The sequence below is a fragment of the Solenopsis invicta genome, chromosome 12, assembly GCF_016802725.1.
Source record: "Solenopsis invicta isolate M01_SB chromosome 12, UNIL_Sinv_3.0, whole genome shotgun sequence".
In the NCBI taxonomy this organism is placed as follows: Eukaryota; Metazoa; Arthropoda; class Insecta; order Hymenoptera; family Formicidae; genus Solenopsis; species Solenopsis invicta.
In genome coordinates, this window is record NC_052675.1 from 8,309,362 (window position 1) to 8,334,868 (window position 25,507).

The 25,507-nt window shown below is 45.5% G+C and overlaps 1 protein-coding gene and 1 non-coding gene across 3 annotated transcripts; both read right to left on the minus strand.

The window, feature by feature from the left end:
• Window positions 1-1,221: 1,221 nt before the first annotated feature.
• Window positions 1,222-21,176, minus strand: LOC105198503 (myeloid zinc finger 1-like). Of its 2 annotated transcripts, none has more exons than XM_039456144.1 (3): window positions 18,581-20,402; window positions 6,124-7,254; window positions 1,222-5,091 (listed from the first exon to the last, which is right to left on the minus strand). In XM_039456144.1, the coding sequence occupies exons 2-3, from the start codon at window positions 7,217-7,219 to the stop codon at window positions 4,085-4,087; spliced, it is 2,103 nt and encodes a 700-aa protein (XP_039312078.1). In that variant the 5' UTR covers window positions 7,220-7,254; window positions 18,581-20,402; the 3' UTR covers window positions 1,222-4,084. The 2 variants fall into 2 exon arrangements, with proteins under 2 accessions (XP_039312078.1, XP_011163534.2); XM_011165232.3 differs by lacking the exon at window positions 18,581-20,402 and adding an exon at window positions 20,410-21,176 and having other exon boundaries at window positions 1,636-5,091.
• On the minus strand, window positions 15,325-15,400 carry Trnai-aau. Its single transcript has one exon. It is a non-coding gene; the product is annotated as a tRNA-Ile (tRNA).
• Window positions 21,177-25,507: the final 4,331 nt, after the last annotated feature.

Here is a 25,507-nt window from a genome sequence, read left to right on the forward strand (position 1 = left end):
ACTGTGCTATCTATCAAACAGTTTTTACACAGGTATTTACTTTTTTCGATATTAGGTGGTACACTTAGTTTCGAGGGTTGACATTCAGATGGCATTAGTCAAGAATAACAGTAAATTTTTTTGACATGTCAAATATGAATCATTATTATTCATGGAAAAAAAAGAAAAAAAAACGAGAAACGTATTCCGGACATTGACATTTATCCGATCGATAAAACTATTCTGTCTTTCATAATGAGCGAAACATGTAAATAAGAACAGATGTTTACAACAAAAATGAATTATTATCGATATAAATCTCCAATTGGTCAATATGAATTATGTAATAACGCAAAAATGAAAAATGAACTGTACGAATGGAAGAATTATTTTTCAATCAAGTTTTTCGACAAGAACAAACTAAAGTTCTCAAAGTTCTAGAGAAATACGGGCTGATCTTTCGATGTGTGTGCGTAAATAACCGCTGCATTTTTCAACAAATATTGAGCACTATTGACGATATTTTAAATACGGTAAACGCCCAAGTGCCATGCTTGTAAAACAATTACAAGTTATCGTGACCGTTAAAGAGCTTGCGGAGCAAGAATGAAGTGGTCCATCCTCAATGAAGTTCTTCTTTAGATGCGGCTTCGTATTTAAAGTAGACCTCACGAATCGTGTATTTACTTCAATTTCATTATTTATGATTTCTATCTTAAACTCGTCATTGTTCGCTGGACTTGACGTTTACCGTATCCAAAATGCTATTGGAAAAAAAAAGCTACTGCGAAACGTAACGAGGATATCTCATATTTTTGTTGCAGACGCACGTGTATATACGAAGGCATACGGATCGATGTTTCGAGTATGATTCAAGTTAGATGAGCGTTAATGTCTACAACAAGCTTGCGCTTTCCTTCTTTCCGTCGCAAGAACGATAAAGATATCCTAAAAAGGGCACGTATAGGTAAGTGTTAAAATTATCTCAACGTTAATAATAATACTCATAAATATTACGAACGGCTACCGGAAGAGACCACGCCATTCCCGGCGTTCAATATTTCCCTATTCGCTATCTTTTTCTTCGTAACTTTGCGTTTTATGTAATGAATGAGAGAAAGGAAAGTAAAAATAATAAGAACAACAAAAACAACAGTGAACAACCACCACGATTACATCGTCGTCGTCATTTCATCCTCGCGATATATATAAGTAGATTTTTCTTTTGTCATAATAATTTAATGAGTCATTTTATTAACGCGACGCCTCACGACGCGATTCCCCCCCCCTTTCCTTTTCTTTTTTGTTTTAATATTGTATATTGGAGAGTATAATATAATTGCGGTTTTTCAATATACCTTCCTAAAAATACGGTCAAATCACTGCCGCGAGCAGCAATTCCGAGGCACTACGAACAGGCCACAGAGAATATGGCCGCGCAATTATCATCTTCAGATCTCTGTGTCTCTAAATGACAAAAGACTAACTGTAGAACACCTAATACGTACGTAATCGTAATTATACTAACGCATCTCGTCGTCTAAGTTTTAGACTCATTACGTAATGTACAATAATTAGAGAGATCACACACGTCTTAATATAGAAATTTTAAAAGATTATTCTCTAATACGTTGAAGCCTTCTTCCTCCTCTCTTCTTTCATTTTTTTGCTCTTCATTTAAGTATTGCCACGAATTGTTTTTCTTTTTCTTTCCTTTCCTTTTTTTTCCCCCTCTTTTTAAAAGAGTGATAATGATAATTCTCCGAGATGTGAGCGGACCCCGTGCGAGCGCGGTCCTTCAAAGTCTTTTCTTTACTTTGAGCTACGCTATCGTCTATGCTACTTAAACGCTAACTTCTACGGTGTCTCAGCCTTCTTCCACGTTCCCTCCTCTTGTTTTTTCGCGCGTACTCGCTTACCTAGTTTTCTTTTTATCAGCACCAATCTGATTTTAAAACCGATTCAAAATATCGTCATATAGTTAGAATATAATATAACCTGTATAAATATACATTCAAATATTACTATAGTATACAAGAAATCGCATCCCCCCCTGTTACGTTTCTCCTCCCCCTTCGTACTCTATCGCGGATCATCGTCATCGTCGTTCGCAACTCGATCTACCGAAAGCTATGGCTCAGCACAGTGGGGGGGAGGATGCGTCGTTCTCGTAAATTCTACCTATAATCTCTCGTATCTTTCTTCCGCTCGTCATATCTACCCTCTCCCGCCTTCCCGTCCCAACCCCCTATGTTGTCTTCTCTCCTATTCTCTTACGTTCAGTCGTACTCTTTATTTTTTCGCCTCATTCACACTCAGTCTCATTCGCACGCGCTCGCATACTTCACCTTTCTTCTTCGTCTGTTTTCCTCCTCGTTTTTCTTCTTCTTTCGTTTGAAGTGAACGGCTTTACATATTTACAGGTATTCTTCTCGTGGTCGTGTAAACGCTCCCCTCCAAGAAGCACAACATATCTCTCTCTTTCTATATATGTATATATACATATACATGTATATACCATGTATATGTATATATATTTATTTCGCTCTCAATCTCATTTATTCTCGTTCACTCACTCACTCACTCATTCTTTCTTTCTTTCTTTCTTTCTCTCTCTCTCTCTTTCTCTCCCGCGAAACTTTTAAAACATAGGCAAGTTAAATATTGTATCACAATCGTTTTAGTCTGGTCGAAATCGAACATCTTCAACCCGTTTGGCGATACGTGGCATCTTGAACGGTGAGCGATAGCGCCCCGGGCGGCGCGTGCACCATCCCGCGAGAGGAAGATAGGCGGATTCAGAGGCGGATTCGCGAGAACTCCCTTTGAATTCGCCTACGTTCTCGCGGGATAAGCCCCGAACTCTCGTGCTATTCGCTTGTCCACGAAAGAAACGCGAGAAGGTACGTCGTAATCGATTAATTATAAAAAATACGTACGGAGGAATAGACGAGACTCTTCGTTGGTTACTTTACCTTGGTCTGGCTAGTGAGAAACTCGACGGTGAGCGACAGCCGCTTTTCCAAGCTTTTCCATGTCCTCCTCACGTCGTTTGTCCTTCACATGCGAGATCGACGACTCGGAGATGCGGTTCGCAGTGGGAATCGGTTATTTGCGTGTGTTGGCGGATTAACTGTCGCCTCAATGTGCGCCAACAATAACGAAGCGTTAATCTTGGAATCCCTAAAGGGTCCAACTAATCCGACGCGCTGAAAAGTGGAAAATAACGCGAGGACGATCACGAGGAAGTAACGAACGTTGCGTCGCGATCGTGTACAGCGAAAAAGAAAATTGTGTATCACAAACTTACTACGAGTTTGAGTATCGCGAGTGATCGATTGATACCTGAGCAAGTATAATCGCATCGTCGTTTGTTGCTCTCGATAATAACAACGCAACGATAGCAATAATCCTAACCGGGATTGTCGTCTTTCCGCGATTTTATTCAACGTACGTAACAGATAATTTCTCACGAATGTTACAGGGACGGGGGGCGGGGGGGGGAGACCCGATCGCGTGTCTTTCCGGCTTGTGTCAAATAACGCGAAAATCTAAGACACTTGTGTCAAACAAGTATCCGCGAACGATCTCCGAAATTTATATCTCTCTATTTACATCACAGCCGATGCGCTACGATTTAGAGAGAGATAGATAAACGATTTTCTCTCGGAGAGACAATTAAATCCGACAGAATCAAGCAGAGACGTAGCGACGTAGTGTGGTACACGTTTCTGCGATGTTTCTCGGATATTCGCGTTACGCGATCTCTTCGCGACGAAAAAGCACTCTCACCGTCGAGTTCGAGACTAGCTGGGCGACGTGTTCCGAGGTTCTCTGCTAAGCAGCGATGGAACAAGAAGAGCGAGCGAGTTGTGAAACGACGAAAATAAAGAAGACTCTAGTAAATGCACAATGATAAATGTCACGGGTAATGTTGCTGGATCGGTTGCTGGCCGCATCGAGACGCGGCGGCGGCGGCGGCAGCGGCGGCGATGGCGTTCGACGTTGCGTCGGCCTCCAACGCGGCGGCGGCGGGACCGAAACAGCGCTGAAACCTCAGCGCGGGGATTCCTGCTTGCTAGTAGGCGGCAGGATGGACGGTTAGTCACTGCGGCGGCAGACCGGTCGGTGGCTTGAACTCGCCGGTCACGGACACGCCGTTCGCCTGGGCACCAGGGAACTGCGCGGTGGAGACCGGCGGCTGGTGGTTGAACGCGGGCGCGTAGCACTGCGGGAAGTAGAGCTCCGGCTTGACGACCGTCGGCGTGAGGCCGCGTGGCACGGGTACCGGACCCAGGCCCGCGGGCGTGCCGGGCGGCTTCGTGTCGCCGCTCGAGTTCCGACGCACTTTGGCCGCGTGCGGGTTCATGTGGTTGTCGATGTGCTTCTTCACCTCGGGCTCGGTGGCGAAGCGCCGCCTGCAGTTGGGCATCGGACAACAGAACGGCCGATCGCCCTGATGAGTGCGCGTGTGCTGGTCCAGAATTGCCTTTTGACGAAAGTCCTTGCCACACTGCTGACACTTGTACGGCTTCTCGCCGGTGTGGATACGCAGATGCTGATTGAGGATCGTGCGTTGGCGGAAGTTGCGTCCACAGTACACGCAACCGTACGGCTTCTCGTTCGTGTGGATGCGCAGATGTTGCGTGAGATGAGACTGTTGCCGGAATCGCTTGCCGCACTCTGGGCAAGGATATGGCCGCGACTCGATGTGTATGCACCCGTGTTGCAGCAGCGTCGACTTTTGCTTGAACTCCTTCTGACATATCGGACAGCGCACGTACAACGGCATGCCGGCCGAGCGACCGTGCTGTATCACGTCGGGTAGACAGCTCTTCGTGCCACCCTGCTGCTTGATGTACTGCAAGGCACCGAAGCTGCCCGAACCACCTGCGCCGAAGACCGCGTGATTGCCACCCTTTGGATCTTTGAAGTACGCCGGGTACTGGATAGAATTGGCGTCCGGCGCCGGACTGAACGCACCCGATTGCGTGTCCGTGTCGCCGAATGTCGACGCCACCTCCTCCTTACCCTCTTCGGGCGGAAAGGGAACGTCCTGCGGCCAGAGGGTCGGCGTCATTCCGTTCTTGAAGATGAGGTGCGGACTCACGTCTGTAACAAGAGAACGGGCCACGGTTCATCGGCGGTATTCCACGGCGGATGGGTAACGGAGGAACGTTAGTAGCCCGGATTACGGTTTAATGATTACAGGATCAAAGCTATCTACGTACCAATTACGTAACGCGAGTCGAGCGCGACCTCAAAAATCGTTTGCTCAAATTCAGGCGAGAAGATCCCCAGACAACACAAACGTCCAAGAAAGTTGAACTTTAATCGAGTTGAACTTTAATCATTCTGTGACTCGTGCGATGGCGTTTACACGTCTTTAGGACACTTGTGTTGTTTGGAAAATTATCATTTACCCAATTTATCGCGATCTCTAACAAAAGTTATTATTGGTATTAGTAAGTAAATGGGAAGAGAAACGCTATATAGAAAAAGTACATAGTTATTCGTGGTAGGCTGATGTTCACTTTAACGGAGGGATCCGCGAGAGGAACTAGAGTTATTAGAGGGCAGTCGGATTAGCTAGGTGACAAGTCGGATCGCATAAAATGTGGAAAGGGGAACTGCTCTATCTCACAGCTCACCAGCGCTGTCGCATCCAGCTCAACCGTTCTTACCCGCCGGTTGGCTTTAGCTTCAACGAGGTCCAATGACAACTGGTACTTGTCTCTGGTAAGTCGTCGTTAGTAGTTCTGGAAGCTTTTGAAAGAAAAACGCGCTCCGGCAAGCTGGTGAGGGGTACAGATGATGATCTAGACCAGTGGTGAATTTACCCCCATTATTTCGAGACACATCGTCCTGTCAGTTTATTTACTTTTCGCTCTTTTTTTCGAGCCGTAAATCCATCACTGGTACAGACGGACAGGTGAAAAATAGAGATGAATCGTTAGTATGCGGGTTATTGTACCGCCGGCGGTAATGAACGTGATGATTATAATGAAGACGATGGCGATGATGCCGATGGTGACGGTGGCGACGGTGGTTGCGATAGTAATGAGTGAGAACCGGTGGGTGGGTCAGTGTTTGGTTGTGGTGGACGCCCTCTGGGGAGTCTGGGAGGCAGAGAGAAATGCTCGCCTTGGTGTGTGCGGACGTGCTGATTCAGGATCGCCTTCTGACGGAAGTGTTTTCCGCACTCCGGACATTGGTATGGCTTCTCACCCGAGTGGATGCGCAGATGCTGGTTGAGGATGGCACGCTGCCGGAACGTACGCTCGCAGTATACACAAGCGTACGGCTTCTCGTTAGCATGTATGCGCAGATGCTGCGTGAGATGGGATTGTTGACGGAACCGCTTGCCGCACTCCGGACATCCGTACGGCCGGCTGTCTGTGTGGATCCGCTCGTGCTGCAGCAGAGTTGACTTCTGCTTAAAGTCTTTGCCGCAGGTCAAGCACTTGAACAGACGTAGATCGCTGTTGCCGGCCTTGGACGATTTGCCGCTCTGTTGCACGATGTCAGGCAGCCCGGTCGCCATGTTCGGCGCGCCCGGACTCGCGTACTGATGCGCGTCCAGCCCCGGCCCGCCGTCACCTTGGCCGAGAGACGTAAGCATTACTCCGGGTTGCTTGAGATAGTGCAGCGCGGAGAAGCCGCCGGGCGTGAGCATATGCGGTGGCACGGACGGTGAAGGGTGCGGCCGGGCCTCTTTGAAATAATGCTGCGGATATTGTTGCAGCTCTCCGGCGCCGGGAAAGCAATCGCTGCGATCCACCTCTGCGTGAGGAGTCAATTGTTGTTGCGGCGAGTGATCTTGCTGTTGCGTTTGTTGCTGCTGCTGAGATTGCTGTTGAACTTGTTGCTGCTGCTGCTGCTGTTGTTGTTGCTGCTGCTGCTGCTGCTGCTGTTGCTGCTGGACCTGCTGCTGCGTTTGTTGTTGCTGCTGTTGTTGCTGCTGCTGAGACGTGGCTTGATTCGACTGTATGTCATCGTCCGGCGGAGTCAAGGATTGTGGCTCGGGAGGCGCCGAGGGATATGGTGAGGGCACGGGCGAGGCTAACGAGGGCGGGGGACCGCTTTCGCCGCCCTCGACCGGAGGTCCACAGGCCTGCTGTGGGCTTCCCGACGAGGAGGAACCCTGTTGCTGTTGCTGCTGTTGTTGCTGCTGCGGGTACAGTCCACCGTCCTGGAGAGATCCCGGCCCCGGGCCCCACTGACCCTGGGGTCTCTCCATGTTATCTTTGTACAATACGTAGGGCGCGCCAGTATCTGTAAGTAAACAATACAGAAGAGGGTTCGCAGTTAGGCGGATGCATAACAGCGCATTATTGTGTAAGATAAGAAATATGAGAGACTCGTTTTATTTTCCACTTGTATACAATGAACCGTTTTATCAGTAACGATCGTTACGTCTATCGTCTCGAATTTCGTGTACAGTTTAGTAAGAATGTCGTATGAATAAACGATTAATCGTGAAATAAGATTACATTTTCTAGGCATATAACGTTATTCGAAATTGGGCCACGAGTCGTGGACGTTTGCATCTTTAGAATCTCCGATCTCCTAGAATGCGCAGTCTAGAATATCAGATCAGACCAACGTTCCTAGTCACGCATGGACAGACACGTCCGGTTCACGCTTCACAAGTTCAATCGCTGTTATGCAGGTCGAATCTATAAAGTACGTACCACGCTGATAATTTATAAGGTGTTAAAGGTAGACGCGACACTACGAAACCACGTGCTCGATTCGTTAAATTCTTGAATCCTTGAGGAATTTTGCGTCCTTGGACGCTCGAATAAGACGGAACTTCTTACAATCGTATCGCTTTAAACCGTTCTTTTTTTTTATACTCGTAAATTTTTTAAATATGCGGATAACAAAGGCGGATGCAATTATAATTAACCGAAAATAAGAGGCAAACGCAAAGGAAGGTAATCATATCGCGCCAAGTTTTTAATTAAACTTTGCCACGCTATTTAAGGCGCTTATTTAAGACATGTGTCTCGCCCAATCGGTATTATCGCGCGCAATTACGTTGCGAGGAATAAGACGGCTTAAGTCGTTTTACGATTACGGAATTTATGTTACGCAATATCGCGAGGCATTCCTCCTCTCTTATCAGACTAATTACATCTGCCTTCATTTTCCTTTTTTTTTGCCACTGCGAATTTGTCACTCAATTTGCATTTTGCGCAACCTGTTTGAAGTAATTTTTACTTTTGCTTTGTCGGATGACTCATCTAATGCAATATTGTTTCTTCGCGAAAAGTATTCCAACGGAAGTTTTATCGCCTCGATACGCAATAAGTCACGATCTTCGAGATTCGCAATTTATATCAATCAGAACTGCACACAAGAATATTTGATAACCTATCTTTCGAGAAAAATTAATTGAAAGTAGAACAAATGCTAATTTACGAAAGATGAAAAAACATGAAAACTTCAACGGATACGCGTACAGATACGCGTACAGTATGACGCGAAGTAGATTGAGGAGTTATGCGATGTGTGTGGTAGTTATATGGCAGATAACGATAAGACTTGGAAATACTTGTTAACGAAGTTTACCGATATATAAATTTGCCGGAGAAAAAAAGAAAAAAAAACATTGTGATTCGGCACAAACCGTTTGCACGTGAATCAATCATATTTATAGTTAACTGTTTTTATTGTGCCATATTTACTCGTTACATAACCGTTATTTGTTAAGATAATACTACGTGCATCGGGCACGTCGAGATTAGTTTATTGCAATTCCAAGTTTATCCCATCACATATAATTGCATTTAACTATTTCGAGAATCTCGAGTGCGATAACATTGTAATATCCCGTTATCGCGGTTAAGAGAAAGGCAACCGGTCGAAAAGTGACGCTAATGCGATATTCGTGGCCTGAAGAGTATTCGTTATCGTCATTGATAGAAGTCTGCGTAACATTTCGCGAGTTCCACGATTAGCGCGAATTTTTTTAATTAGCGCGTAGTGCAATCTTGTTTTGCAAAGCGCCGCTTTCTGTTTCTCTAACCAAGTGTATTATACGAGAGCAAAACTGAAAAATTTTTTTTTCCAATATTTTTCGTGAGTAGAAAAAAACGGTCATACCATTATAGAAACATCAATCATATATTGACGCGCCAACATTTATGGTTCTTATTCGTCTCTCTCTCTCTCTCTTCTTTTACAATTAACATTTATTATGCCATTTATCCCCCTGTATTGGAATAGTTCTAATACAATCGTTGATCTGCTATAAAGCCAATTTATTTCGAGAAATTCGTCAAAAGTTATGCTACCAAGGCAACGCTACGTCTCATTAAATTCAGTCTGTGTCCTGCAACAATTAATTACATCCAAAATCCCGGAGCAATAGTTCAAATTTCCTTCGCATCCAGAAAGTCATTAGCTCTATCTTGTAAAATAAAAAGTATAAGAGTTTTTCTAAACCGCAAATGCACTTTACGGAAGCTGACAAGTAAAATAAAAACTATCAAAGGCACTATGTTAAATTAATAGAATAAAGACTTTTTTTCATTCGCTCTAAAATTCTATTCTTGTGAAAAAATTAAGAGAAATTCAAATACAATTTTTATTATCAAGAATCAAGCGCAACAACAATCGCAATGATAATAAAAAGTAACTATTATTGTAATAACTTATTCGGTCAATTGCGAAAGATTAATACTTATAAAGACTACGTAAAGAGAAACAAAGTTAAAAAAAAAAAAAAAAATTTTAGTTTTCTCTCCATCGCGAGAATCTTTCCCGGTGTCAGATTATTCAAGGAGTGTTCTTATTGTTAAATTGTGTTAAAGAAATGTCCAGATTGTTCTTTCGATTTCCCTCGCATTCGCGTGGATAAACATTGGCGAGCGTTGATACGAACTCCAAGTTTTCCTGCAGTCCGACCGAGCTTTAATGAGAGAGGCGATCCACTTATAACTTTACCAACTAAGCAATCGTAAGATCTCGGAGTTGATTTGGATGCGCGTTATGTTTCACAAATCACATAAAGACAAGCGGCTACTGTTCATTTGAAAGAAATACTCGAGAGTCACTCTTGAGAGTCACACTTACAAATGGATATATCATTGGAGAGAGAGTGTTACGGAGAGTCGTTCTCTTACTTTTATTCTCTCTACTTACGAGTTCTCAAACGAACACAAAGTTCGAGATTTTACATCGTAAATATTTAAACGTAAACGGCGATTTAAATTTATTCGATCACATATAGATGAAAAATCAGCCAAATAGACTAAAAGTATAAATTAAAAAAAAATTCATGTGCTTGTGTGTATGTGTGTGTGTGTGTTGTGTATCAATTTTTGTTACAATAACAGAAATTTAGTTCCAAATCAAACATAAACTCTGGTTAAAGTTGAAATCTGCATTGAAATTCGACAAAAACAGTCAGCAAGTGAAAATGGGACAATGCTCGTTCGATAGTGTTGCATTATTATACAGACGGTTAGAGCGGGGAAACATGTATGTCGGGGAATCCCTGCTGAATGATGTTTTGTTCGCTCGGACCGGTTTATCACTCAAGTTTTTATAGGGTGAGCCATAAGTCCTAGCACCGCACACTATTTCAACGACTTACGAATAGTTTCTGGTAGATCACGCTTCGCGGAAAAAAAAGTGAATCACCCGCATAAAAATTTGTTAATCCCATTCGACGCGTCACTCGAAATTAAAACGAACGGAATAGAAATGCTTCTGTTCGTGACAATCTTAAATACGCGTTATGTTGTTATCAGTCAATATTTCCCGCGGTGTCGATATCTCATTTCAAGTTAGAGTCAGAATACCATGAGACACTTGGATAGACTAGTAACACTTGTGTCAATAAAATCGGAAAGAAATCTTGATAGAAATTATATGAATATACCAATGAAAGAGGAACAAATGGAAACGTAATCGCGTAAGTTGCAAGGACGATAAACAAAAAAGTCGCACGTGCAAGATATAGGAATTAATATGTATCGAGTTCAGAGATGTATAATCGACGAAAGAAGGGGGAAAAAAACGATTTAACCGCAAATAATATACCTACGACTGACTGTTGTTGCCATTTCTACACCTTTCGTTGGATATTTTAAAAGCGAAGCTTTTGACAAAATTGAGTTCTTGATAAAAAATAAAAAAAAAATTTTTGATCGATCAATAATAGTAATACTTATTGTTAGCACAATAAGGTAGAAAAACTCGCAATAAAAAAAAAAAACAACCATAAAATTCGTTCGGTGCATAGTGCGGGACTTGGCGGAATGGTACGTTGTGTTTGAGAAAAGTCGCCAATGCTGATATCATTGATTTTTCGGTAACAAGCATGGGATTGCACTCCGTCGAGCGTCTTTACGATTTGTTTTGGCTGCGAGAAACGCATAAAGCGAAGCCGGGAGGACCGTAGCGCATCGGTGGTAGGTGGAGGAGGCGAGCAAGAGAGGAGCAAGGGAAGAGAGATGGCTCGTGGCTGCACATGCGCGCTTTTTTCGTCGGGGCCAGCATTTTTAAAGATTTTTCCTGCCGCGGCGGCTCGCAGGACGCAGATTTAAGTCGCCGGGTCGATCCCGTCGATTCCCCGTGTGGTGGGAATCGCGCTTTATTCCAAGCAAACAATCGAAAAACTTGCACCGCGAAACCGGTATAATTTCGAGATGAGGTCAATCTCCTATACTGAAAACAAAAGTGTAAAATGCCTCAGTCTTCGCGTCATCAATCGTCGCGACGCTATTTTATCGCGAATAAATAATAAAGCTTCTTTTTCTCTCTTCTCTTTTGAAATGAAAATGTAGAATGAGTTTTTGCTTCGTTTACACGATAAACTACCAAGAAGAAGAAGAAGAAGAAGAAGAAAAGAAAGTCACAGGACACTCTTGACGAGTCTGGACGACGACTCGGCTTTGACGTCGCGTCATAAATTAATGATAATTAAAGTTTACGATTACAGAATTCATAATGGCTAAGAGAAAATAAAAACTGACGATCGAGCCGATTATCTTTACGCGGATTGCACTGGCTTCCGGTCCGTACGGCTCCTACGGTGCGGTGCCGTAAATTAGACGAAAAGAGAAAAGTGAGAAAGAAAACTCGCCGACCCTCCTCCGCTTTATTCCGACAAAATCGCGAAATAACTAGAGTGTCTTTGGTCGAAAGTGCGGAGTTAATTGAACAGGTGAAAGCGACTTTGTGGGCTCAAAGTGAAGGCGCTGTCTGCGCGATATGCGTACAATAAAAGAAAATATCGAAGGAGAAAACTCGATACATAGTATTAGATCGACAAGTTTTACACTGGCTGACAGAAACCCGCGCGACACACTTTGCAGATAAATCCGCAGATAAAACATAAAGTACGCGTCGTCGGGTACCACGTGTAAAAATTCACGTTTTCTGTTCCTCGATGCTGCTGCAACTCGCGGGTTTGCGATTTCTCGAATTGCTCTCGCACTGACGCTCTTTAGGATCCTCCAGATTTTTTACATGTCGTTCTCGTGGCGCGAGTAAAACCGTTTCGCGCATCATTTTCTGCCGTTTGATGCCTAATAACGTAACAGAAATGTGTTTTACATTTTGATACATATCTCGTATCATGCATTCGGATATTACGCACATTATACACGCCGGTAAAATTGTCGGAGGACGGTACGATAGATCAGGACGTTACTGTAAATGAAGCGGCTTTATTCGTTAATTTATGGATCCGTGCAAACGAAAGAACAGGCGATAATTGTGATGGCACGGGCAAACGTAATATTCGCGATATAACGCCATGCGTGCCGTCGTTCCCCTTGCGTTCTCGTTGAAAAGAAGAGGGAGGGAGAGAGAGAGAGAGAGAGAGAAAGAGAGACGGTGGTGCGCCGCAGCGGCAATGTGCATTTCGCGTGGGAGTTGCGTATAAATTACGAGATGGCTGGTTTTTGCCTCGTCGCGATATCTTATTGATTGGCTGCTCTAGGCACTTCAGCTTGGCAATTATGTCGGTCTGTTGGACGCGGTGCTAAATCACAAAAATATCACTAAGCAAATACAAAAACTTTTATGCCACCAATAACGCGCCAGTTCTTATTTTCGTTCGATTTTTGAGCAAAAAAGATTTTTATTCTCAAAATATAACTCTCAACTCGTTCAGCATCATGCAATTTCTACATTTGAAGGCGAGTTGCCTGCGATATTCATACGATGAGATACCGAGTTAAGTATTGAAAGCGTGAGGATCTCCGCCGGTGGGGAGAAACGGGGGGGGAGAGACTCGGGCATTCATTTACGAAAGCAAACATCGGCCGCTATTTATCGAATGTCAGAGGAAATACCTGCGGCCCATATTCCTATCGAACCGTTCAAGGGACCTCCCTCGCGCGGTGGCGGCGGCGGCGGCGGCGGCGGTCGTATGTGGGGGTGGCAAAAAACGAAACGGGCGCAACAAAAACATAACTTTCCGCGATGGCGCTCCGAAGAGTGCTCCAGAAACGAGTGGTCCTTTCCTAGTGTTCCATTGGCGTTATTCAGCTCGTCAGATCGAATGTTTGTTTTCAGAAAAATAGACAGAAACGAAATACGCCCGCTGTTAGCTCGAGAGTGTAGTGCACGCATTGACGAAGTCGAAACGTCGGATATATTTTTTTTCTTTCGCTATTGTTACCGCGATATTTTTGACGGATGCTCGAATGCACTCGCGGAGTATATTATTTCTGCCTTATAAAACAATTCGCGCGTTCACATGTCCAAGACCACCGCGGATTTGCGCAAATATCGCGGAAACGCGCGTGAAACCGACGTGTCCTGTCGCGGCTCGCAGTGGATACGAGCCAGTAATCGAATCTGATAACGGTCTAATTAAAAACATTTTGCGTTCCAATATATTTATTACTCTATTTAGCTCCATTGTGTTGCCGCGATATATTAATTGCTCAAGTGGAAAAATTGTAAAACAGAGTGTGATGATACCAGACGTTGTAACTCAAACTCGCTGTAATTTTTTAGACATTAATGCATTATTTATGAAGTTTGGACAGCCGAGATAAAATATGTGAATTGATCTCATTAGCTATATTTATCTATTTATTTATTATAATTTCCGATTCGTTGACGCAAAACATTGCGATATTAATTATTTGAGGAGAGTATGTCTCATCAAAGTAACATCCCCGACAATATCAAAACGTTGCGAATTAAATATGATTTCATTTCTTCACAACTCGACTACTAATGCATAATTTATAAAGCCGACACGGTCGACAGAATAAACATTCATAATCATCGTAGATTCATTCACAGATTCACCGAGCCGACTTCGTTCGCCGCATATATCATTCAGATCCAAAGTTTTTTAAAACAATCACTGACCAGATGTATTTTAATTTGTCATTTTCGTCACGTTAGCCCATTAATGCGTAATTTATAAAGATAAAAGATAGGCAGGAAGACGTGCGCATCTATAATTATTGTATACCCATAGCGAATTGAATCGGTTCGATCGTGGATTTTCTATACACGCGAGCTCGCGCTCGTTTGCATTAATTCTTATATTACAAATGATACGGAGCAATGATCGCTCTTTTATCGTCAGGAGTCAAACGATAAACTCGTCAATGCGTTTATTTTCCGAATGCGTGCGCGACGTTGGCGCTTCCCCTTTCTCTCTCTCTTCGACCCCCTCCCCCTCCCTCTCTCACCCTTCGCTATTCAATAAAAATGACTCATACTTATCGAAGCGATTCTACGGAGCATCTTCAACAGACAATTACAATCTTTGTACAATGTATTTCTTGTATCGTATCGCGCGATATTTCACGGTATCTCGCATTACACGTTACGTTAAGAATCCCGATGCACTTAGGAAAAAGAATGCTGTCGATGTACCTTGTGTACTTTGTATCATACACAAAGCATCTTTTTAGAATGCATCTTCTTTCTATCGCTTGATATACATATTTCAATGCTGCATTTCGCGATTTTATCGTATTACATCATAATCGTCCCGCAATGCACCTAGAAAAAATAGAACTTTTAATGAAAAAAGAAAAAATCAACTAATTAAAGAGTCTTAACAGTCACAGCTAGATGTTGGTATTGATAGATTGACTGATCAATTTTCAAGTTCACCAAACTACGCGCCGACCAATTTTCAAATCTTTTGAAACACGATTCCGAGTTGAACGAGAATAGTTACATTATAAGATTAAATCGAAAATCAATTTTATAATAATGATGCTTGTTAGCTTGATCATTGATTCTCGATTTAATACCGTGATATTACTAAATGTGGCAACGATGCCGATAAGAAACCCGCTGCCCCCCTTATAAAAAGAAAACTGTTGCAATTTTGTTGCACAAAAATAATGCCTCAGCCAGGGATCGAACCTGGGATCTTCCGGCTTATTAGGCCAGACGTCTTTGCCAACTCGACCACCGAGGCATTTGACGGTATTTATCGCAATAGCCAATAATGTTTAGAAGGACACATGTGAAAGGCGCGTGTGACGACAAACACAATAACAGACGCGTGAAAACATAATCGACGAAGGAAGAAAGCAGTTTTCCCAAATTCGATACTTCCCGCAATTTCCATTTCTGGTAGCAACGCAACGTCTCGACCGTCTACGAGAATTTAAGTCAAGGTTGAATCTCCCGGCACTAACTCCCAACTAAAACGTGACTTTGGCTTACGTGGACGCGCACAAATATTTACGAGCTTTACAACTTGCACTTTATGTAAAACCCGTTCGAGAGAAATCTTAGGAGGCATTATGTCGTCGTAACTGCGTATAATGCTAGACTCCGCGGGATTACACTTGACACGTTGAAAGTGACAATATCCATCCGTAATGACACGTTATTTCCAAAGAAAACAAATGACAGGAATGTGAATTCTAAAAATATCTCGGCACTTCGAGACAAGTACATCACCTGAACGGTCGAACGTCTAATGCGCGCAGGATGAGCTTTAAATGTGCGTTTACATAATAATAACGGAAATATAATCGCAACCGCACTGCTCGGAGCACTCCGCGCCGCGCTTTGATGACCGTTTTACGAGTCGTTTAATTGTGGAAGTACACTGATTTTCTCGACATAAACCACGCTGCGTAAACGCCGCGGAATATAACGATAGTTCGGGATTACGATCGTTCGCTTTAACGCGATAGCGGGTATACTGCGCGATTAAGATATTCACGTGATCGTTAAGACAATATAGTAATTATCGGCGGGGCAACGCATCGCGATTTATACTCGCCGCGCACGCGTTAACGCGACTTATTTACGACGGACGTTATTGCCGATCTATAGCGCCTCGATCTCCCACATCTAACGCATCACGTGTCATTTTTTTTTTTAACACGGTTGTAAAATACCGACGTTTCCGGGTCCCGGAACCTCGAATTATATTTCAAATACATTGCAAGCAGATTTGGCGTGAATCGCTGATATCATAATGTTATAAATTATCAAGGTTTTTATGCGCGCCAATTGTTGAAAATGCGCAAGATCGATTTGACGCATGCAGTCCGGCACGTACGAAATTTTCACCAGTGCCTCTTATCAAAGTGGCATATCTAAGTAGGCAATCCGTCTCTTTCCAGCAATGCGCGCTAAGTCTATATTTCCCCGTCACAAATATAATCGCGCGGCCCAGAGCCTCTCGCTGTGTTTGAAATCGTCGCCGCGGCGACGGCGGCGGCTGCAGCCGCGTCGTCCTTCGGACAGGGCGTGTTTACGAAAGCGATTTATCGAGTAAAACTCGCGGAAATCAGATTAGCCCTTCGCGACCCGACGCGGTGTTTTTCCAAGTGGTTTCCTCTCAACAATTAAATCTTCACGTTCGCGACTACGCGTAACAGGAACGGGCAAATGGGTGTGATAATAGATAAACAGTCGACGTCGTCGCATTCCGATCGGAATAAGAAGCAACTCTCGGAGAAGATCGTCCCCCGTTCGTCGTCCCGTTCGCGCGCGCGGCAATTCAAACGAGCGCGATTGTTTCCGTCATCGACCTTCCTCCGTTGTCATTCGCCGCCCTCGGCTGGAGCCCGCGCGCTTCGCCGCCGCCGCCGTCGCCGCCGCGGGACACATTCACTCACGATTGCCGGCGCTGTGTATTTCTCGGTCACAAAGAGCACGATCACGAGAGTCCTCGGCCGACGACGCTCACCTTGACCAGGCAGCGCGCCTCGATCGGCGTGGAGTTGCTCCGCCGCGGCGCTAGTGCGATCGCGCGATCTCCAGCGACGCTTTTCACCGTTAACGCCCGCTCCAAATAAATTCATCTCTCGTTACATTTTGACGAAAGCGTCGTGTGCGATTTTCACTTTTCTTCCGAAAGAAAGAGAAAGAAAAAAAAAAAAGATTCATGTAGCTGCAGTCCGTTTCGCATTAAACGGGCGTTTGGGAAGGTCGCGCGTTTCTTGCCAAGCTCCACGCTAGTTGGTCAACCGATTTTTCACCAGACATAAACACCGAAACAAAGCGCGTATAATACCTCGTGGTGAACCGTACCGGAAATTTCCAGCGATAAAATTAGACGACAGGACATTTTCCCTTTTTGCAAGTGAAACTTGAACGGAAGTTTTAATTCAGGGATTAGTACTTCGAAGATATTTAAAGTTGAATATTAAAAAGTTAGTAAGACAGTTGTGGCGTCTCCCGTATCGAATTTCCGCTGAGAAAAAGCCAATTCCGAGACTGATCGGTGAGGAACGGAAGGTATGGAAGCGGTCTCCGCATCTCGTACGTTACCTTACGCCATTGCGAATCGCAGAACGAAAATGACTAAATCCGGGATTGTGTCCCTTCAAACTGATTCCGATGCAGATCCTTGAGAGAGCCAGTTAGTGTGTTAGACCGTCGGTGGATGGCTCGAAAACTTATCGCTCGGCGCCGTTTCGTCACTTCGCTCGCTGCCGATAATTGAGGAGGAGGAGGAGCAGGAGGAGGAGGAGAAGGAGAAGAAGGGGCCGATTAGATGACCCAAACGGCGCGGTAGATATATTATGTGATTGTGTCTTGCGTTTCATCACGTAATTCTCTTCTTTCCCTGCCTATGTGCCTTCTCGTCTCGCCCGGGAGAAAAGGCACATGCTCTGTGTAAACAGCGATCGTCATTATATAAATTTGATTGAAATTCGTACCTACGTTTACTTCGAAACAAATAGCGAGCTCAAGCAAATGGTCCGTATTGCGTTAATAACGTTTGCTGGAACGTTTAATTATCGAAAAGTGCAGCCTGCAGTCATGTCAATAACAAATTAATTTAATTTTATATATTTCGGATAATTGAAAGACACGGATCAATAATGAGCGACGATCAATGCGTGGCTGCTGTTATCGCAAACAAGATGTAAATAATTAATATAGCCACAAATGCTGACGCTATTCGGGATAATGTTATTACAGTTTAATTACGAAGCTGTGTTTTTATCTTATTTATTATTTATCATTGTATCAAATCTTTCCAAAAAAAAAAAAAAAATAATAATAAATTAAAAACAATATTATACGCATGAATAATTTGCGTATCATTGAAAATGCCGATGCACTCTTCAAGAAGTATTTTTATATCTATAATAATACCTACAAATATTCGATTGATGATGCATACCTGCGTAATAATGAAGCTACATCTCCGTGTCTCCTTCTTTAAATCACACGCGCATTCGTCAGCATGTTTAATCGTCAACTTCCGTCTAATTTATATCAGCAATGATCACAATTACACGTGCGAGGGGGTAATTGCATTCAATCTGTAATTATTTTTCTCTGCCTCTCGGCCTGCAGTTTTGCGCGCTTGATTTTCCTTTCCAAAATTATTCTACCATCGGAGCACGACACGTCATTACACGTTCGGCTACATTTACTAAGTGGTCTCACAATCGACGCTGCCAATTTCTTTGCATTTCCTCCATATCGAAATCCGCAGCGAAACTATTTGATCCAGAACATTATAATTAAATTTTCCCTCTCTTTGCGGTAACGTGTTCCATAATAAAGAGATTTAATCATTATGAGATCCAATTTTATGATTAGTCTTCCCGAGCGCGAAGTTTACTATTATAGTAGAATCACTTAATTACTAGTCCCTCGCGTTTATCTCGAATTGGTTTCTGGACTTTATTCGGTTCTTTTATTCATGCAGGCGGGATCGTCGGATACGATTGTCTTGCCTCGTTCTCGCGTCCTATCCGATTCATAGCTTTTGCTACATCATTTCGCCCGATGCCGGTTGTCGGCGCCGGTGCCCACGAGGGGAATTTCTAGTAAGTACGTCTCTGTATCTGTCTCTCTCTCTCTCTTTCCCCTTTCCCCCCTTACACGCTTTCGCTTGTTTTCGCCTTGTGCCGCGGACACGCGACTTTTCCCTCTCTGTCTGTTGTTGCGCAAGGAATTTCGTACACCAGACTGACGTTGACCGACGGACAGCAATGCTCTCTGGTTCCCCTCGATACCCTCTGGTTCACCTTATGCACCTTCTTCTAATTCTCTCTCTCTCTCTCTCTCTCTCCCTTTCGGTCTCCCAACATTAAACACCGTCTCGTTCATTCGAGTTTGACCGCAGACACACACGAGTTTCACACGGGACACGTGTCTAACTAGCGTTGTTAATCGCAGTCGGAAGAACACTTCTGTCAGTGGTAGTTGTCGACGAGTTACAGCTCGCTCGTGTAACTGTCCCGGTGCATACGTGCACACGCGAGCACGTAGGGGAGCAGGGGGAGGGGGCGAGGGAGAAAGAGAGAAAGAAAGGGTACTCTCGCACGAGAGACAGCGAGACAGGTGTGTGTGTGTGAGAGAGAGAGAGAGAGAGAGAGAGAGAGAAGAACAGCAGAGATTGCCAAGCAGTGTTTAACGAATTTCAAATTTCAATTCTCCGGATCGTTAATCGCGACGCGATGTGATCTCGCGCTTGCTCACGTGTCGTTCATTGTCTCGCGCGAAGGTGGAAATAAAAATCGTCGCGTTCGCATCCGCCGCCATCGGGTGAGAGCGCGAGATGATCGAAATTATCACTCGCGTTACGCGAAAGGTTCTTCGTAAAGAGAGAGAGAGAGAGACGGAGCAACGACGGAGGACGAGGACACGCGGCGACCGCGGGAGGAAAACGGAAAGGGGGGTCGGCGGGAAAATTCGAAAGCGCGCGTATACGGTATGCGGCGCACGCGATGACGTCGCATTTTGCCGAAACGTGGACGCACAGGTGGCTACCGGCGCCTGTCGCAGACATGAGGGATAAAGTACGCGACGGGAGGGCGATAGACGAGAGAAAGAGAGAGAGAGAAAGAGAGAGAGAGAAGGGCGCGGGTTGCCGCTAGATAATAAAAAGCCGGACGCGCGCTCGCCGGCTTATCCGTCGTCGGCGCTTTTTAGCAAAGATCAACGTGTGTATGTCTCTGTGTATGTATGTTTGCGTGCTTACGTACAGGCGGTACTTACCGGAGTTGTAATATTCCTTAAAGTAGCGCGTCGCCGCACGCTGGACGATCGAGTAATACAAGTTCACGTACGACGTCGACTGGTTCTGCGCCGAGAGCGCCATTTACACTGTATTATCTCCGCGCGCGGGTCACCGTGTATGCATATAAATATATAATGTCGTGCGCGTGTATGTTTCACGCGCGCGTACGCGGATCACGACGCGCGTGTGGCGCGATATAGTAAAGAGCGCGGCACGGCAACGTGCGAGCGCGCGGCGCCCGGTCTCGCGTCGACTCGCTCTCGCTACGTCTGTCGCGCGCGACGACGACGAAGATACGTCCTTCTCTCCTCCTGCTGTTACTGCTGCTGCTGCTGCTGCTGCTGCCGCTGCTCCTCTTCTTCTTTCGCTTTTTCCTCCTCCGCCGCCTCTTTTTCTTCTTTCTCCTACTGCCGTTTCTATTGCTACCTTATCTCCTTCTCGTTCTCGTCCTCGTCCTCGTCCTCGTCGTCGTCGTCGTCGTCGTCGTCGTCGTTGTCGTCGTCGTCGTCGTTGTCGTCGTCGTCGCCGTCGTCAGTATCCTCGTCGTCTAGACCCACGGCTGTGAAACTTTTCTTATCGTCGGCGCCCGTCGTCCTACGTGCGTTTTTGTACGGCCTTCAGACAGCAGCGAGACGGTCTCGCATGCCGGGAAACGGCCCGCGACTTTAATCCTCGCCACACTCGCTTTCGGGTTACCCGCGCGCCGGTAGACACAATCTCGGTAGACTCGGCCTGAGCCCCCCCGAGTAACTCGCCAAGACCGAGACACTGGCGAGCGCTCTGCGGCGTTGCCACACTTCCGTTGTCGCGGTGCACGCGCGATCGGAGTGGGGATTTCTGGACTGGTTCGGGTTTGGGATGGTAGAGAGCATCGGGAGAGGACGCAAGAGCGGAGAAGGTGCCGTGGAACGAGTGCGGAGGGGTGGTGGCGGCGGTGGCGGCAGCGGCGGCGGTGGTAGCGGCGACGGCGGCGGCGGCGGCGGCGGCGGCGGCGGCACCGACGGTCGCAGGGGCGGACGATGCATCCGCGATCAACCCAACATCCACGAAACCTCTTTCTCTTTCTCTCTCTTTCTCTCGAGTTGTCTTTTTAAGTGATTTCCAAGTCGAAATTTCTTGCGATGTAACAACATGAAGACATGTCACTATCACGATCAGACTGATAAATAATTTAGTGATAAGGTCGATCTGTAACGCTCTTGTTTTCAATTTATCAATTCTACTGGCACATTCTAATTATTGTATAATTTGTTAGTATATTAATTTAACATTTTGTTTTTTTTTTTCTAAACATGTCTTTCGTCGAGTTCACCAAATTACTCCGTTTTAAATGTTTCTAACGTAGATTGATTTCGATACATTGATTTGTGAAAATTAAAAATAATACGATAGGATATCGGTGATTTGGATTTACTCTAGCTAAATCCGTCTCTAGCCGTACAAATCCCATTCAAAGGAGGACGTTCAACAATAATTATTGATTAATAATCCTCTTTAGCGGAAAACTATGTTTTCTATGAAAACTGTTCAATCTCATGGTACACAATTAGTATTGTCTCGCGAACCATTATTTGAACTAGTTATTCCAAATATGCTCCATCGGCACGAATATCGAGACTTTTTAATACCTTTTAATTTGAGGTAACTCCACCCTTAAGATCCACCATCCGAAAATGATACTTAAGTTTGAGAATTTATTGTGCGTAAATGAATAACGTTATTTTTAAAAAATTTAAAGGGTTTTATTGTACATATATTGACGAGTAAAAAAAATTTGTTTAATTTTTCTTTATGCATAAAATAGCGGCGTACTGGCCCACTTGCGGAATCATATTTTCTTAAAAATGAATTTTGGCGTGCAAGTTTTCTGTGACATAGTTTATACTAGACTCTACATTATCTATATGTTAAAAACTAATAAACTGCGTAGAGATTTTTGAAAATATTAATTTTTGTCGAATAATTTTTGACAGCTATTTATAGAAAAAGTGCATTTTCCGCCCAAAAATTTGTGTAAAGAAATGTTGATTGCAAAAAAATTTTTCAACATTTCGCAAAAAGCTTATATACTTTAGTATAGAATATACAAAACTGTGATAAAATTTCAAGTCAATCGGATAAAAATTGTAAGACTGACGTTGCACGTTTGGAAAACTGTGTTTTGAGAAAAAAAGCATTTAAAGTTTTTCAAAGGACATGAGAAAAATTTTTTTTAAATATTTTTTACCTAGTTATATATGTACAATAAAGCCCTCCAAGCAGATTTTAAATAAAGTTATTCATTTACCTAAAAAAAAATTCTCGAACTCTGATTATCATTTTAGGGCCTCGAGGGTCGTGTTAGGGCCTTAAAGGGCTAGCTAAATCTCTCATCATCTCGATTGCCCGCGAAATTGCCGAAATAGAGGAACCGTGGGCAGCTGAGATTCAATGTTCGCTCCTGAGGAGAGGAGATTGGTAACGGTGATGTGTGCGTACGTGTACGGTAGTAGTGGTAGTGGTAGTGGTGGTGGGTGGTGGTGGTGGCAGTGGCAGCGGCAGCGGTGGTGGAGAACGACGAGACGACCGGCGAGGACCGACGGCGAGAAGGGGAGGATCGAGAGAGTGAAAGAGAAAGACAAAGAGAGAGAGAGAGAGAGAGAGAGGGAGAGAGAGTGAGAAGAGGTGAAGCGAGGAAGTTATATTCGTTGAACGGGTGGAAGGGGTTTGATACCGCGTCGTCGGGGGACGACGATACACGCGGTGGGGCGGCCTTTCGGCGTAGGGGAACGACCGAGTGGCGGGGTCCGCGTCGTCCGATCGCTTTTCCTCTCACTCTCCCTCTGTCTACTCGGGCGATCGCGCGTTCCTCCTCCACCTCCCGTCGTCCCCTCCTTCCCTCAGCCGTGCTCTCCCTCCGCCACGCGATCCTCTCACACTCCCGGCGAGCCGACGTGTACCCCTCGATGCGCGCTGCGCCGTGATGCATCGCGCTGGCGGCGGCATTGCCTCTACGAGTCACAAGGTATGCTCGTGCCGCGAATACGAACTGCCTCTCCCAAATCAATATCACTCGTCGAAAAAAAAGGGGGAAAAAGAAAGAAAGAGAAAAAAAAGACGACTCGGCACCTATAATTGCCGAACTTCCGCGATAACCGTCTCCGCTCTCTGTCCCCGGTCTTGCCGCCGATCGCCGGCGAGAGAACACCGCCGCTGCCGCCGCCGCCGCCGCCGCCGCCGCCGTCGTCTTCTGCTTCTCTCCCCCGCCCCCTCTTCCTCCAACCGTGTGCGTCTCTCCGCCGTCTCCTCCACTACTTCCTCCACCTCGCCGCGCGCGCGTTCCCACCCCGCGTTTCTCGCGTGGGGTTAGGTTCACGCGCCAGGTTGATTAGGGCCTCCCTCCGCGGCAGCCCGCCGCGCGCTATCACGCACGTTTCCCGCCATCCAATGTCCGCGCACGATGATTTTCACTGACTATGCCCGCGACCTCGCAGCCACGTGCTCGCTCTCGCGACGCCGCGCCGCGTCGCGCCGCATACGCGCGACCGCCCGCCGCGAAAACAAAAAGAGCCCGCGAGAACGGGCCAGTCGGGCTGCCAAGGGATAGCTCGTCGTCGTCGCCGTCACTGGATGCTGGGGTAGGCCCCGTCGTTGCTCGCGACGGACGCGTCCACGTCCGGTGCCACGAGCGTGCCTACGCGAGCACGTATGTATGCGCGCGATGCATGTGCGACGCGCGACGTAAACGCGCTCATATGTGTGTTGGCATGCAGAAGCATGCGGACTCGGGCCGCGTGCACAACAGCGACGAGCGATAAGCCATAGACCGGAGGAGCTCCACACATGGTTGGTAGCGGAGCGAATGCATTCACTTAAAATTTTATCTCGATAACGCGGTCTATCGATATCTATCGCGATTTACAGTAACGTGGCGCTTCGCTCTCTCTCTCTCTCTCTCTCTCTCTCTCTCTCTCTCTCTCTCTTCTCTTTCCACAAAAAATGCCTTGCCGCATGAAAAATACGTAGGATGCGTAAAATGTCTGCACTTTTGGCCCTCTTTTCAATTTTGTTTTCAGGCCGAAAAAATTTGTCCCAACAAAAAACATTTCAACCGCGGCAACAGATTGATAAATACTCGATATTGGCGGAAGGAGGATTCGAAAAAGAACGTTCTTACGTAAGCTTCGTAAGATTCGAGGCGTCAACGATATCTCTCGAGCTTGTCGAGCGGTTGTTCTCGCAAAGTTGAAAGAGGCATGGAGATTCATGAGCAAGTCGACGATACTTTACAATGCATCGTTGTACTGACCCGATTACAACTTATCGCCTGCTGTAACGCGCCGCTCGAGATAACCGCTCGAACCGAATGAACTATAAGCTATAGGATCGCGAAGGATCGGATCTCGTGTCTCACTGTGAATTTCCAGAAATTACTTGGACGCGAATGCGCGCAGTGTCAATTGCCTCGTCCGTTTGAATTTTATTCTAGAATCTCGCGAGGAATATCATTCGTGTAATCCCGTGCTATCTCAACGTCTATTTTGCAGAGGCAGCAAAAATTTTGAAATCAGTAAAAACAATTTCTGCATCGCTTTACCTAATAATTCGTTTTGCAACGCATTTCGTCGCCGAATGCTTATTGATGTAATAAAGCGAAACGTACGCGTATTTTATTTTTGACGTTAATTACGAATCCTTCAAAAACACACGTACCTACTTTGCCCAAGTGCAAGGCGAACCCTTTTCGGGGTCCGAGAGGGTGCGGTTCTTTTCAGCGAAAAAAGGAGAAGGGGGAGGGAGGGGGGGGATAAAAAAACGTCACGGAGCGCAAGGATCGTTATCGCCAAGTTCTCGGCCATGAACGAAGAACGGATTTAACGATCGTTTTGCGCGACGCGGCAAGGCGCGGAAAGAGAGCCGCGGGAGAGGAATGCCGCGGCGCGCTGGCGAGAAGTCCGCGTCTCTTTTCTCCCGGCGCGTATAGTAGTAGTCTCGTCCCAAAAGCGAACGACGAGCGAGAAGAGCAAAAGTACGCGTTAGGGCTGGTGCAACCGCGCGGTCCGCGGCCGCCTATATTTATCCGACGATGCAATATTT